Below are 16,404 nucleotides of genomic sequence, written 5' to 3'. Positions count from 1 at the left end.
CAGGGTTGTACATCAATCTGCATAAATGACCTCAATGCTGAAATTTTGAAGGTTTGATAATATTTTTTATTGTTTTAATCTCTTAGGGTGTAGTCAGAAACACAGTTTGCAGCAGGGGAACAAAGAGGAGTGTCTGATAAAACTCACATGCTTCACACACACCTTAAAGGCAAACAGAGGTAAGCACTTGCGTATCTGTTGTGTTTCCATTGTATAACAGCTCCACTGCACACAGGGATGACATCTAACCCGGGTAAAAGCCAAGTCATTGTAAATTTAGACTGAATCCAGGTAGGAAGTGTCACACTGGCTCCATTGATTTGGATGATACCGCCTACACTGAGATCCGGACCGATGAGTGTCTCTGCACTCCCTGCGTGAGAACTTTGATCAGACTTTCATTGCGGCTTTTATTTTGGCAGCCGAAATCGGTTCGTGGAGCGGGGTTGCATTTTAACAACCAATTTTTTATGCACTGTGTGTTTTCATTCTTTCAAATATGGACCGACCCAGCCTTCGGAGGTTGTTTTCCGCCTGTGATGTGAACAAATCTGGGAATATCGAGTACGAGGACTTCACCGTTGTCTGCCGCGAGCTCAACGTCCCCGAAACTGAGATCCGAACTCTGTTTAACAAGTTCGACGCGGATGAGGACGGATACATTGACTACAGCATGTTTTTCTCCCGGTTTCAGGAGGTTTCAGAGACTCTGGACTTGGCGTCTTTTGGTGCAGGATTGTCCCAAAACCAAGGCTGTCCGTGGGAAGAGTTTATCGGCAGGATAGATGCGGCGGCTCTCCTCTCTGAGAGGTAATTACTCACACCTGGCAGTGTGTGTGTTAGCAAGGGATTCGCTAGCCAGCGGCTACTGTGGCAATTAGCTAACGGCGACGCCGGAAACTGTTTCTGGTCATTTCCACTTATTTCACTCTCTAAAACATGGATTTCTTACATAATTTAAAAGTGTGTCGGGCTGTCCTGGTGACTACGCAGTACACAAAAGATAAACAAGGTGTAATGTGGATGGTTTAATCTGTGCGGCTCTGCCCACCGCACAGATTACTCACACAGGTGTAACGCTAAAAACACCCAGCGTTATGTTAGCTCATTTAAACAGCTATGCTAATCTGCTTATTTTGCTTGTAAATTCACCAACAGTCTTTTTCATTATCATAAACACTTTTCCACAATATTCTGTGTTCATATATGAGAAACGCACTTTTAAACAAACCGAGAAGCACTCGAGTGTATATTTCATCTGTGTTAAGAGGGCATTTAATTTTGAAAGTGGTTACAGGAGGTAAGGATGGAGGATGAATAACAGAGAAAGTCAGTTTCTAAGGGACTGTTCATCATTTACCGAAGGGGTGGAGTGGTACTAAATGGGGGAGGCACTTTTAAAAATGTACGCACTAGGCGAGAGTTATGCTTTTTTATTTAGCTTAGCAGGGGGACATTTATTTATATGGTTGAGATTTGTAATTATTTTAAGGAATATTTTCTCCAGAAATCTCCAAAATCACACCATTTATCATAGCCGGAAACTGTGAAATGTGGTTATTAATGGTGGAGGTAGGATCATGAGTACACTCCCTAATTAACAGCTGTTGATCATAACTGGTTAAGATTAAGACAATTTTTAATTAATGTCATTATCAGAGTTCAGATTGGTGTTAGATTTGTCACGTATTATTTTTGTAAAGAGTTTTTTACGAACAAATGTAATTGTTGAAAACACAAAATCAAGGTGTTCAAGCTCATGAGAATGAGAGTCTGTACTAATATGTATTTTTGTGTACTTGAAAACATATACTTCTGTGACATAATTTCAAATGTGAAAATAAGAGAATTATAAGTATAGCTTTTCCCTTGATTTTTCCCCTATATATTTTACCTAGATTTTTAGAATTATTTTCTAAATCTTTTTTTTTTTTTTGTTTTTTTTCAACGCTTGGAACATTTCTTGCTTACTGCTTGTTGCATTTTTTCCACCTGTTTTTTGAAGTAAGTCAAACCAATTTGCTCAGGTTTCAAAGGGTTAATGGGCATCTGAAAGCACAAGAAAAGTCATGTCACTCCAGATTTAAAGGGGTTAATAACAAACGTATTGTTCGTTGTGGTTATCAAAATGTAAATGTAAATTGTTATTGATCTGCAAGTTTAAAAATCGACAGAGACAGATTAGTAAAGGCTGTATTTTCCAGTTGTTTTGGCAGATCTTGATACATGAAAATGAGAGTTTATGCTAATATTAATTTGCTTTCACAGTTATCTGTGTAAAATAGTTACTGAGTTTAATGCACATCCACCTGTTGCTGAGTCAAATTGTATGATGATAAAAATTATCCTGTGCTGGATTTAAACACCCTGTCACTTTTATTTGTTTTATGAAACGTTGTCAAAGTATACGTTGTGAGATTTTTAGACAATGCTTTAATTCCACATGCTGCTAAAAATGCCTCAGGATACTTTTTCTATTTGTTTGATCTAGTTTTAATCTTTTACTGACAGTAGATGTTGTGGTAAAATCTGTGTGATTTCCAAGCATAGAGATTAACAGTTTGGCTATGCTGCATGATTAGTATCAGTTTATACTGATGTTTTGATCATTTTTACCCACAAACTTTAACAGCCACCTTTCAGGCCTATGGAGGTGAGTATTTGACACTAGAGAGATTAAGGGTGGAGAATGACACAGATACAATGGCACTGGCCTGTTCATTGCCGGTGACTGTTTGTTCTCCTCCCACAGTCTCAGGGAGCAGCTGGCTGATCTTTACCAGGCTATTCACTCCTCTGCAAACATGACTCTGCTGCAGCAGTATGAGGAAATCATCCACTCTCTCATCAGTCAAACCCTGGAGAACAGATTGGAGTGTGAGCAGCTGGAGACCAGCATAAAGCGGTGAGGACAAGTTTCAGAGTTTTACTATGTGGGCTCATTAGGGGTCAGGACATCTGATCTGTGAAATAGAAACTGAATTATTAGAAGTAATGGGCCATTACTAGTCACAGCACACAAGTGTCAACCCTTAGGGACTGTTTGGTGCAGTTATTCATGCATCTAAAATACACGGTGGAAACAAAATTGTTACATTCAGACTGTTATGATCAAAAAATGCTCCATTGAAACCCATTCAAACTGCAGTTTTTGATCTCACAACCATCAAAGCATAAAAACATGCATTGTATAATTTCTGGGTGTCGTTCTGACCTTTTGACTTGAAATTTGTCATTTTTATTTTTTTCCACCTGATGACGTCATTTTTTTTACTATAATTGGCATATACATGCTAAAATACATGCTATTTCCACTGGCTGCACCGTCACAATCAGTGTTGCTGCAAATCGTCAGCATATCCCAGGCTGTCATCATCAAAAAAAATCTACTTAGCATGTAGTATATTGGAAATAATTCTTTTTTTTCTTCTAAAAACACAGTGGCATCATAACAAAAACCTAGCATTTAAAGGGTTAAAATTCTGATAATTAATTTGATATTTCTGATTCGATCTAATGTTGGAGAAAAAAAATTAAAGTAGAAAATAATATTAAGGTATAATATGCAAAAGCTTGATTTTGAAAGGGCAGATAAGAGTGTGTGTAATATTAAAACGGTCCCTAAGATTTAATGATGGTTGACACACAGCACATGTGGCTGTAATGTGTGTATTTGTATTCAGTAAAAGTAAACACTTAAATGAAATGCTAAACCTTTTAAAAATTTAGTTTTAAATTTTGTAGGATTAATTAGATAATCATAACTGTCCTCGTTGTAACCAAACTGTCAGTACAATGTATTTGTATTGAGTACTTAGCAGTGCTGAACTGCTGCCCTCCTGTGGCTTATAACCAGAGACAGAGGACACTGACTCTCAGGGACTGACTCCACTGCATCAACTGGGATGAACTGCTTGACCTGAAGCAGCATTTATTGATTCTGGCCCGCTCTACAGGAGGGCAGAAGAACAGCTTTCAAAAAGCAGGTTAACATGCAACTGACATTATTGCCTTGCAGTTAAATGTTAAACAGTTCCCTACTTGCTCATCCACTCATTGAGTGTGTCTGTGTGGCATTTGGTGCTGGACAGGTGTTTGGTTTTTTTTTGCAAAACAGCTGATTATGGAAGTTGATGTGAACAGCTCAGCTTAAAAAAATTAAAAGTTAAAAAAAAAAAAATGATTATCTATGATTCGGCACTGTTAATCATCCTATGAGTTATCTGATTCAGTGTTAAAGCAGTTAGCAGTAAAATGTTTAATAGCACAGAGCAGAAGTTCCAGTCAGAGTCCTGCAGTCAGGAGAGGTTTATCTGTTATCAGCACAATGTGCTTAAATTTACCTGACGTTTGTTTAAGATGGAGCTTTTAATTTTTATATAATGCTGGATGGTTAAATAAATAATATTACATCATATGTTTATTACACTCCAACCAACCATGGTCACATAAAACAATGGCAGTAAACTGTGAGGACAAAAAAAACAAACCAAAACAAAAAAAGGAGCAAAATAATCGTTCATTGATCGTTATCGAGGCAAAATGTTCGATTAATCATGATATTGATTTCAGGTATAATTGCCCAGCCCTAATGCATATAGAAACATAAAGAACGTATAGAAAAAATTCTGCATAAAAAAAAAAACAAGTGATCACAAAAAAGATGCATCAAGATATCAAGATACATCGATAATCATTTGATCATCCCATCATAGCCCTCAAATCGCAATCGAATCGTGAGGTGGCCAAAGATCCCCACCCCAACCAAAAATGGGAACAAATCCTGGATTCAAGCAAAAATAAAAGAAAATGTTCATATATCATTTCTTGCATGCGTGTGTGATCAAAAGACTGTATGAACAGAATAGTCTTCCTTAATGTTGTCCTGAGGTTACTCACCTGTATAGCTGGCAGCAGACAGAAGATGCTCGACCATAATGTCACTTTAAGATTTTTCACTGTGGGTACTGAAGCCAAACAATGGGCCTCATGCAAGAAACTATACATGAACACATTTTCTCTTATTTTTGCTCGTATCCAGGAGTTGTTCCTATTTTGTTAGTACCCACTGATTTTTGGGATTCACCAATGTTGTCTTATTTTTTGCTTCTTTTCTTATAAATTATGAAATAATCTTATTATAGTTATTGTTAGTTAGTTAGTTATTATTATTATATATTTTAGGAACATTAAAAAATGCATTTAATCAAATTTAGATGGGTTTTAGAGTAATTATATTGACTGGATTATTATACTTCGGGGTAAAGGGATACTATGATACTTGCTGCATTGATCCTAATGACTGTAATTTCTGTTACTGTGCGTCCCTCAGCTCTACCTAGCTGGAATGTAGTACAATACATGTACTCAACTACTGTACTAAAGTACATGGCACAAAACCTGCCCCTTATATAGTGTTTAGGGGGTGTTACCTGTGCTGACAGGTGAGTTAAGATCGAGTGGGATTCATCATTGAGCACACCTGGGTAAGAACAAATTTGGGTGGTTAAGAGCATTTGGAGCATCACAAGTTGACTCCTATATTTTCTCTTACCAGAAAAAATTGAAAGAAAATATAAGAGAAATTTAAGAGAATGTTGCTGCATGAGGCCGAGTGTGTCTTAAGCTAAGAGAGGTTCAACTTTCATTACCAGCTGAGTGTGTGTGTCTGTCATTTGTTTTTTTTTGTTTTTTTTTGCAAAACAGCTGATTATGGAGGTTGACGAGAGCAGCTCGCCTTTAAAATAATATTATATTTCATAATTCTCTATTATTTGGCACTATGAGCCATCCTATGAGTTATCTGATTCGATGTCAGCCCTTTCAAACCTGGGGTGGCATCACTTGTGCTGCTTTCAGACACCTACGGGTATTTAAACATTTCAACCCTGAGCAAATTGGTGCGATTTCTTTCAAAACCATGGGACAAAAGGCCATAAACACAACTGTTTTCTTTAATGTTGTCCTGAGGTTACATAACCTTGTTTAGCTGGCAGCGGAGAGAGGAAGCTTGACTGTCACTTAAAGATTTTTCACAGAACAATGACTGTAAATACTGTAGGTTGTATTTCAAAGGCTGAAGTTCAATCTTTTGATAATTTCCTCTATCTCTGTAAAGTGACCCCGTGCATGGTACCTTGACTGGACTATTGAATTTCACTCCTACATATGGGAATGGACTCTGTACGGAAGCTGTTTTTGTTGAAGCTTTTTCTGTGGTTCAGTAACTACATAAGAAAGGTGACATTCCTTATTCAAGGAAGTAGGAAGACTTAAATGTGCTGCCCTGCCTGTTCTTTTAGTCCCTTTACAAACAGGATATACCAATTTATTAATTTATTTACCTGTATTTTCCACTATGTTAAAATAAGTAGACCTTTAAAATCTTGACTTTAAATTTATACCGGACTGAAATCATATGTGCGCTCTCACCGAGAAATCTCCCTGAAAAGCTCAGTGCACCTGTGGAGGCTGTCCCTCCCTCCACTCTGGTTGGCTCATGTGTTGTCAGGCGAGAGCAGTGAGAACTGACATGTGGATCGCAGTGAATGGATTCTTATAATCATTCCTGCTGTATTCATATCTTGAGCTTCTGTTGGAAGATCTGCTTTAACTCAGCAGCAGTGAGGCTTCCAGCACAAAGACATTTTTCTGTTGAAACAGAGCTGAGGAGATGAACAACAGTCAGCTGACGCAGCTGGAGGACGATATACAGCGGCAGCTTGCCAGCGCAGAGGAGAGGGTGAGAGACGAGGTGAGTGTGACACCTGCAGCATTTTATAGGGGACGATTGCTCCCGTGATTTACTCTGTTAGTAAAAAAATGTATCCAAACAAATGAATTTGCTGCTGTAAGAGCAGCTGCATTCACTCAATAGCAGCACACTGAGAAATAGTCTAAAAGAATGTATCTTATTTCTTAGCAAAGAGGAAGTTCACTGCTTCTTGTGAGCTACCTGCATATTTGCGGCGCAGCACACAGCAGCAGGTTACACGTCTCCTCACAAAGAGCCTCTGTTAAAGCAGATGAAAGCTCCTCTTCAAGGCCCGAGCCGGTCTGCACCTCTGACTACTTTGGTTTCGTGTTTGTAGGAGCGTAAGAAAATGGAGGAAGTTACGGCAACGATGCAGAGGAAGCATGAGAATGTTGTCACAGACCTGCGTGCAGCTGTGGACAGACTCTTAAAGGTAGGTTATCACACACACAACATGAATTGATTTGTTCCTCCACGCTGAACAGATCAAAGAAAGAAATGATTATGTTTTCTTACATCATGAAAAGCTGCTTTACCTGAAAGACGACAAAAGGTTCTGCTGCAGACAGACAGAGGAAATGTTTTACAAATTCCTCACATTTTTTAAAATGACCTTTCATAGAGTGCCTCCATAGACTTAGGCCTGAAATATACTTGCTGTTAACTACGGGTATGCATGATGGATGCCCCACGCCCCCTGCGTCGGCTGTAGGCGGCCTCAAAAATTAACGCAACACTGACGCAAGATGCAGTATGTATATAAACAGCAGGGGCGGTGTAGAGGCAGAGCAAATGTAACAGAGTAAACACAGTGTTGGCAATACAAGAGACACGTACCCCCCACTGTCCCTACGGGCTCGGTTTAGAGTCCGTAAGTTCCACCAAAATTGTCACCGCTGTCGCCTTTCTGCCTTGATCTCAGCATTAACATAATAGCAACCTCCCACACATCGGCTAGTTGTATACAGTATATATAAACACACACAAATGCTCATGACAAAGCCATATGCGAACGCAAGGTTAAACAGCAAGTATATCTCCAGCCTTACAGACAGTATGAATGAAAGAGGGAGTCAGACAAGGACAAGCGCAGAGGGTCATGTTAGTGAAATCAATTAGTGAAATCTCAACTGCACTCGTGGTGGTACTTTTTAGGCTTGAGGACTATCTTTTTTTTCATACCTTCATACAAGTTTTAGAAGTCATTAGGGCTGCACCTAACAATTATTTTATTGATGGGGCATTATTCCCCAACAAAAAATAGCCCAGTCTTAACTGGTCATCTGTTTTTTACAGTCTGATATAAAGTCTCTCCAAAATAAAATTAATGCAAGAGCTTGTTCCACTCATGTAAAAGGAATGTAGTACAATCTACATTTAGCAATACAACAGCAAAATAAATAAAACAATGTAAAATTCAAAAAACAAACAAAATTCAAAAAACAAAACATCTTACAGTAAAATTAGTCTAGTTTGAATAACACTATAACTTTTCTCTCACAAGGAATCAAGGAGCCACCGTTTCATTAGATGTGCTGCAGCTGAGATGCAGCTCAGATGCCTGACGCACGCTCTGGGGAGCAGTGTGCGTGCTGTAACTTGATACACGAGCGCCGAAACAAAAAAACAACACGCTCAGCGCTGCTCAACTTGTCACGAAGCGCACTGTATATAAAACGGTCTGACACGTCGACGCACGTTACGTGAATCGACATATTCACGTAATCGAATACGTCGATTACATCGAAGCGTCGCCCCAGCCCTAGAAGTCATTATAACATGTTTGACATTTCTTAGCCTATACTGCTGTGTTTTTAATATGCAGTTAGCCTGCTGCGACAAGTCTTGCTGGGTTAAAATATTTATGGTGAGAATGATGAATAGGTAGGAACTAAGCATTCTTCTTGCTGGGGGACCGGATGACAATTGTTGCAGCATCAGATACCAACAGTATATGCTGAACAGACATGATGTGTTCAACAAAATCATGTGGATAATAAAGTGCTTTTGTGGTTAGGAAAAGTCATCTCAAGATACTCCACAACAGGGGCAGAGGTTGTTTTTTTTGTTGGTTTTTTTTTTGTTAAACTAGTTAAGCTGCGCGTTCTACCATAGGAGACAGATCTCTGATGTCGTGCCTCAATACAGCATCTCTGAATCAGTTTGGCACAAAGAGGAGTTTCTGTATTTTTTGACTGTGAAAATCATACCTTCGGATTCTCTAAATGCCCCATTAAACCTTGATTCCTTGACCCCAGCCAAGTCTTGAACTTATAATTTTAAATAACCTGTTAAAGAGCAGCAAAGTAAAGTTCTGTAAGAGTAGCAGCGGTTTAAACATTTAGACCTGTTGATGTTGCCACCTACAGGCAATGTGGTCCGAGTGTGAGATTTATATTTGGAAATTAGGAGGTTACTTAAAGAGAAGCAGCAGAATCTTTAAGTACCTGCAGTAGCTAAGCTGAAGGCTACACTGAAGCTAATTTGCACCTCCTCAAAAACTTAAATTTGGGTTTCCAGTGCAGGTTGAGAATAAAGACCAAAATCAAGCAGATTAAAGAAAGGCTTGGCAATTCCTTTTTTTTTCTTCAATGACACACATTTGGAAAGTCATTGCTTCATATCACAAAATAAATCAATGCGGCATCATATAGAACATCATACGGGTCAGTGGGTATGGAATTGTCTTTTTTATTAGTTTATTTTTTTAAATTAAAACACATTAAACATCTAAATCTAAAACTGCTAAACAAAGAGCTTATGCAAATGTCTGTTCTCCAGAGCCGAGAGGACTCTGACTTCAGCCACTCAAAGGAGGAGGTGACCAGACTGAACCAGCAGATCAGTGATCTCTCACAGGTGTGCCATTTCACAAGCGCTTGTTTTGATATCTCATGTATGTTGTGTAGATTTGTTCCAGTTATTTACTAAATCTCCTGACAGGAAAATGAGGAGCTGCGGACGTCTCTGCTACAAGCCCAGACGGACATCGCCATCCTGCACTCAGAGCTGGACAAGCTGAAGAACATGTACGCAGACCAGAGAGCTCAACATGAAAGGTGAGGCGGTGACTTTACGCCCGGCTCAGCTCATGTGTGTCAACTCAAAATAGTATCCCGAATCCAGAACATGTGGCTTTTATTTCTTTACAGAGAAACAGAGGAGCTGAAGAGGATGGTTATGGAATACCAGTCATATTCCAACCAGATCCAGATTCTCCAGTAAGTCTACCCTTTAGTTTATAAAGCTATCTCCAATGGAAGCAAATTCTGTCAATGTAAAAAAAAGAGACTGTCATTATGAGAAACGTTCTCAAAATAATGGCTTAATATATCAGTATTTTGACTTACTACTAGGACTAAGTCAAAATATTGAGATATTATTTATTTGTTTTGAGATAAGTAAGTCATTATTTTTGAGATACCAAGTCATTGTTTTGAGAGTTTCTTTTTTAAATGTCTGTCATGATCTTTTTTTTTTCTATCACAATGGTGGAAATGAGCTTCAATGGATTAGTGTGGACATTCAATACATAGTGATGTTTTTCTGGTGTCCTAATCAAGCAGGAATTTGGTAAATAAAGTGTCATCTTTTTCTAAAAAAAAGCTACCATGAAAGATTTATAATAACCATTCTTTGTTTTAAAGTTTTGGTTCACCAAAACTAAAAATTCACGTTCCCAATTTACCTCTTTGGAATCTAGCTTGGCAAGATAGTTTCAATTTTGACATTTCTGTTACACACACGATGCAGCAGATGTGAGCTGAATTGTTGTTGTTGTTGTAAGTTATAGCATTGCATAATGGCCAGAAAAAATGTTTTTGCAGAACATTATGATGTCACAGTGAAGTTGACCTTTGACCTTTTTGATATGAAATATTTGATTTTATTAGACATTTGTGTGAAGTTTTGTCATAATCGACTTATTGCTAAGCCCCGCCCTCCAACACCATGAGCCAATCACATTTCATACAGCTACACAATGCACTCTGACATCCTGCTGATAGACCTCCATAGAAAAGCAACAGAAATGTAAGTTTTCCTGTGGTTTTATTTACATTTATGCAACTTAAAAAATGGTCAATGTGCATAGAGTAAATACAACACTGACACAAGGTATCCTTAGAGGTTGTTGTATGACAGTTAATGTTTGCACATGTGTGTGACTCTGTCTTGTGTTTCCTTGAACACATCATTAGGGAAACGAACAAGAAGCTGTATGACAGTAATGACGGGCTGCGCTCTGCGTTAGCCAGTGAAGCCGTCGCAGCCAAAAGAAGGGTGAGTCCTTTGTTTGCTGACACATTTCCTCATACCCTCTGGCTCTGCATCAGATAAGCTAACAGTAAATTGTTTTTAGTAGTTCAAGTGTAAAAAAAAAAGTTTCCTCCCTGACATTCCTAATCTGCTCAACAGCTGTCTCCCCAAAATGAAATCCCGGCTCGACGGATGAAGCCCCTCCGGCAGAGTACACTCAACCGTGGCAGGTATATAAAGTTTTTTACACACCTCTGTGAATCTGCCGATTGATCTCGCTGAATTAAATTGTCACAGCTAAAGCAAGCGTGCGTGTGTGTGCTGTGGTGCAGCTCGGAGCCAGATCCCCGCAAAATGATCTACTCTCATGTGGCCACCTGGGCTGATAAGTACCTGGACAGCGGAGTGTCGCTGCCCATGGACACAGCCGAGAGCTCAGGCAGTGATTACGACAGCGACGACAGCAGGGAATCAGTGGAGACCGTGCACCACAGTTACTCTTATGTCCCGTCTGATGTGGAGGTCAGAGCACACACCAGGTTAAAATGATGGGTCAATATTTTGTTGAGCTGTGACCACTTTAAGTGAGTATTTACTTTGTGTGTTTCAGATATCAGAGGTGAAATCTGAAGCCACAGTATCGATGGCTCCCAGCAAAGCGAGCTCTATTGCATCATCCCTACGAAGACGTTTATCTGCATTTTCCACAAAGGTATGATTTAATGCATGAGCCCCTCAGTTAGAAATAATTACAATGAATTGTGTCAAGACTTCTGGTTTACAACTAGAATACATTTGATGGAAAATGTAAAGGGCTTGCCTTTCCATTACTGCTCATGCTTAATGTGGCCTTGGATTGGAAATAATGACGGCTAGTGCGGTGGCTGCAATAGAAATAAAGCTGCTAATGTTTCAGACATCCATCACCATGCTTCTTGGAATGTTATCACCAGAGGGGAAGTCACAGAACATCACGCAATGGAAACACAGTCATCTCACAATTGTATTCAATTGGCATGTCTCAGTTATCACTTAAGTTTTGCACAACTCTGTAATGGAAACCCGCCTCGTGTGGCTCTTGGGGTGGCATTGTTGTGATCCCTCAAAACAAAACAAATTGTAATTTCAGCCTCTTGTCACAGCTACATGCTATGTCCACTAGCTAAGATCCGTTTAATGATCTATTCCCTGTTTAAGGTTAACAGTCCCATGTAAAATGTCCCATTTATTAAAAAAAAGCATACAAACTTTAGAGATTGCGTAGTAGAAATATATTTTCCCTGCTTTCCTCCCTCTGCTGATCACCTCCTGACCCCTCATGGATTTATAAAGTGAACCTCTGACGCAGCAGCATCACTAGTTTAAAGTTCTTCATTTGTCTAATAACTTGTTTTATGACCGAATATCTGCAAAACTATTGACATGTCCGTCAATGCCTTTATTTTTAGTGTTAATTAGCAAATATGCCCATGCTAACATGCTAAACATTAACATTTGTGAAACATCAGTATTGTCAACGAAGCATGTTAACATGCTGACGTTAGCATGTAGTCTACAGACACGTTAGCAGCTGTGAGGCTGTAACTCTGCTCAGACACAGCAGTGCTTTAAACACTCACTCTTGCAATGATCTCAAGGCTACAGATAACTTTTGTTTTAACCCTTTGAAACCCAGAGCAACATTACTTTCCTTGTGCTGCTTTCAGATGCCTTTCATAAGTATTTAATCTATATTCTTAATTAACTAAACATATATGCATACACCCACATACCCAAAATCAAATATCTACAAATATTTTCATTATTATTTACAGAAAACAAGAGGAAGATAAACTAGGAAAAATAAATACTAAGTAACCAATTAAATAAACAGCTTCACTTCACAGATTGATATACAGAAACTTTCCCTGGTGGTACAAACAGTGCAAGTTTTGAAATTTAATTTTCCCCTTAAATTGCAACCCTCCTCTCCATCACTGATCAATTTTGGAATATTTCCTGGCAGTAGGCCATTTTTAGCCTGAAACATTATTTGTGCCATTTGAAATTCCACAAGATCTGTAAATTTTGATAATTTTGACTGTAAGAATAATGAATTCAACTGTAAGAATAATGAACTGAACTAACTAAATGCTTACTATTTTTTGTTACACCACTAACTGAAGGATTTTCCACGCGAAATCAGTTAAGGTTGTTATCTTTTGTTGCATTTCTGAAGCCTTTAGAAGCAGACATGAATCAGTCAGAGGAACCTGCTCCGATGTACCGTCTGGTTTTAGCCGGAGACGCAGGATCTGGAAAGTCCAGCTTCCTGCTGAGATTGACACTCAACGAGTTCAGGGGAGACATCCAGACGACGCTGGGTGGGTGCCACACAAAACATATTTATTCAAACACTGACACATTCTTGATTTCAGACATTCAAATCTGCTTTTTTGTCATTTCTCAGGAGTTGACTTCCAAATAAAGAAGATGCTGGTGGATGGAGAGACGACAAGCCTGCAGATATGGGACACAGCTGGGCAGGAGAGGTACTGCACCGACTCTCATCGTGTTTCTCAAGGAAGTAGCAACGAGAAAAACATGGCATTGTCAATATAACACCAGACTAAAGACGGTATTGTTCTTTTGACTGCAGGTTTCGCAGTATTGCCAGGTCTTATTTCCGTAAAGCTCACGGAGTCCTGCTTCTCTACGATGTCACTTCAGAAAGCAGCTTCCTTAATGTCAGAGCGTGGGTGGATCAGATTCAGGTAATTGTGGAAATGCTGACATGTGTTGAGTGAACACCAAAAAACGAAACAAAAACAAACAAAAAAAAAACACTGGCCTAAAAGCAGGAAAATAATTTACAATGTCCTTTGGAATTTAATAAGTTTACATTACACAGCACAGCATACTTTCATCATTTCCTTTTTGTTTTTAACATTAAAGTGGGGAAGAGATAAAACAAAATGTAAAATAAATTAAAAGAATATGTTGTAAAATTATTCATACAGACAACAGTGATACTAATAGTATTTTAGTAAGTTAAAAAAAAATGAAAAGAAATGAATAAAATCTATAACAATAATTTCTGCATACAAGGTCTGGCTGCATACATGTACTCCTAAAAAAAAAAGACACATTGGAATCACAAATAAATGAGTCTTTTATTTTGATAAAATCAGAATTAAATTAGAAGCATATGCTGTAGAATTATTCACACAGGCAACTGTGATACTAATAGTATTTTTACTCTGAAGTGAGTAAATAACCAAACCGAAAAAAATGAAGTAATTAAAAACTACAGTAATAATACTCCTACTCCTAAAGAAAAGAAACAATAGAATAACAATAGACAATAGTCTTTTATATTGATAAAATAAAATCAAAATGAAATTAAAAGTATATGTTGTCAAATTATTCATACAGGCAACAGTGATACTAATAGTGGTTTTTTTTTCTGAAGAGAAGAAACAATTTTAGTTAAAAAAAAAAAAAAACTAAAGTAAAAAAAAAATAACACTAACAATTTAAAAGGTCTGGCTGCATACATGTACCTCTAAAGAAAAGAAACAGTAGAATCAAAAATAAACTGTTCCTTTGTTTTGATACAGGATTCAACAGAGGAGAAAATCCCCATGTGTGTTATTGGAAACAAGGTGGACCTCCGCGAGCAGCTTCCAGAGCGGAGCTGTGTGAGCAGTTTGCACGGAGAGAAGTTGGCCAAGGTGTGTAGATCTTCATTCCACCTGATGGAAAAGTGTTTGTGCAGACGCCCGCCTCCCAGGTGTCTAAATAAACACACCTCAGTCAGACATGTCAATGCTTTGCTTGCAGGCATACGGTGCCTTGTTCTGCGAAACGAGTGCCAAAGAGGGAACCAACGTCGTGGAGACTGTGCTTCATCTAGCGAGGTAGGAGGCCGCCGAGAGAGAGCGTACGTTTGAGTTTTTCCTTCACAAACCATGGCTACACTTAGATTTGTTTTCCATCCCCACAGAGAAGTAAAGAAAAATGTCAAACTAAGGCGTCAGTCAGACTCTCAGGTCAAACTGAGTCAATCCAACACGAAGAAGACTCTTAACGCCTGCTGTGGACTGTAGATGCTTGGTATCAGACACCGCGGGGCGATCAAGTGATTTCTATTTTGCAATGAAGAACATAACTTTCTTACATATTTTAACCTGTCGAATATTTAACTCTCAGATCAAAATTGCACATATATTGCATGTAATATTATCATGCTTGTATTTGTCTTAGATTTTGTATTTTTTTATTAACGCCTTGACTTAGATTAAAGTTAGTTTTTAGTTGTCAGACAAAAACAATAGTCTTTTTAAATGAATGCACTTTTTGAACGTTTTTATTAAGCATCAGTTTAAGCAATATGACATCGTAGTTTCAAAGCTTTCAGTTATTGGAGCACTGATAATCCCTGTATCATTAGTTCTTTTTATTTTTCAATTGAGAATTCAAAATTGGAATATGAAAAAAATGGGCCAGATTTTATTAATTTGTCCCCAAAAGTTAACTTTTGTGTGTTTTTTGATGCAGTGTTTAGGAGACTAAACACCACAAAAGATAAAATGTAATGCCTTAACTTAATCATACAGTTAGCTGGCAGACAAATAGCAAACATTTCAGTGGCTTACTCAGTTTGCAAATAGCCTGTTTGGGATGGGGACAGTGGTTAGCTAGCTAGCTACCGCATGTAGCTCACTGTAGATTGCAAAGGCTGCAACAGTTTGTCACTTATGATGCAGCATAGATTCATATAATTGCAAGAAAATGATTCCACTTTACTGAACACATACAATGGTAATTTATGACACAGCATGGACTGTTATATCACACCATGAGTCCTTACTACAGTTGATTGTTGATGTGTGAATAAGTGAGTATAAATGTTCATAATACATTATAAGCCCCAGCATTCAACCTAGTTTAGTCAAGAGCATCCATAAGACACTTTCCACTTATTAATCATTATATGTCAAATCTATAATGGTTTATGACTGTTGATATCGATATAGTGCAATAAGAATTATAAATGCATAATAATTCACTATGAATGCCTTCATAATGCATTATAGATGTGGTCTTCATAGAAAGCATTGCTCAAAAGATTTTTTTTGTTGTTGTTTCTGATTAATAAAAATAACAAAATAATTTGTTTTTTCATATTCTGATTTAGGATTCTCATTTGACTATGACAAGAACAAATGATACACTGATTACTGATTAAACATTTCTCAGAATTGCAATTTTGTGGGACAGTTCAGCTCAAAATTAAAAATACAAATTTTACCTCTTACCTGTAATGCTATTTATCCGTCTAAATAGTTTTGGTGTGAGATATTATCTGTTGGATGTCTGCCCTTTCTCCCTCATAATGGAACTAGATGGCA

The 16,404-nt window shown here is 38.1% G+C and overlaps 1 protein-coding gene across 1 annotated transcript; it reads left to right on the top strand.

Annotated features, from left to right (window-relative positions):
- The first annotated feature begins 228 nt into the window (after positions 1-228).
- Positions 229-16,031, top strand: zgc:162879 (ras and EF-hand domain-containing protein). Its single transcript, XM_042496355.1, has 17 exons — positions 229-810; positions 2,753-2,905; positions 6,664-6,754; positions 7,092-7,187; positions 9,536-9,613; positions 9,698-9,813; positions 9,907-9,975; positions 10,954-11,035; positions 11,171-11,241; positions 11,344-11,533; positions 11,622-11,723; positions 13,230-13,374; positions 13,461-13,542; positions 13,650-13,764; positions 14,611-14,724; positions 14,834-14,910; positions 14,997-16,031. The coding sequence occupies exons 1-17, from the start codon at positions 500-502 to the stop codon at positions 15,097-15,099; spliced, it is 1,995 nt and encodes a 664-aa protein (XP_042352289.1). The 5' UTR covers positions 229-499; the 3' UTR covers positions 15,100-16,031.
- Positions 16,032-16,404: the final 373 nt, after the last annotated feature.

Source organism: Plectropomus leopardus, chromosome 11 (assembly GCF_008729295.1).
Source record: "Plectropomus leopardus isolate mb chromosome 11, YSFRI_Pleo_2.0, whole genome shotgun sequence".
NCBI lineage: Eukaryota > Metazoa > Chordata > Actinopteri > Perciformes > Serranidae > Plectropomus > Plectropomus leopardus.
The sequence above is the reverse complement of the archived record's forward strand: the minus strand, read 5'-3'. Positions and strand labels throughout refer to the sequence as shown.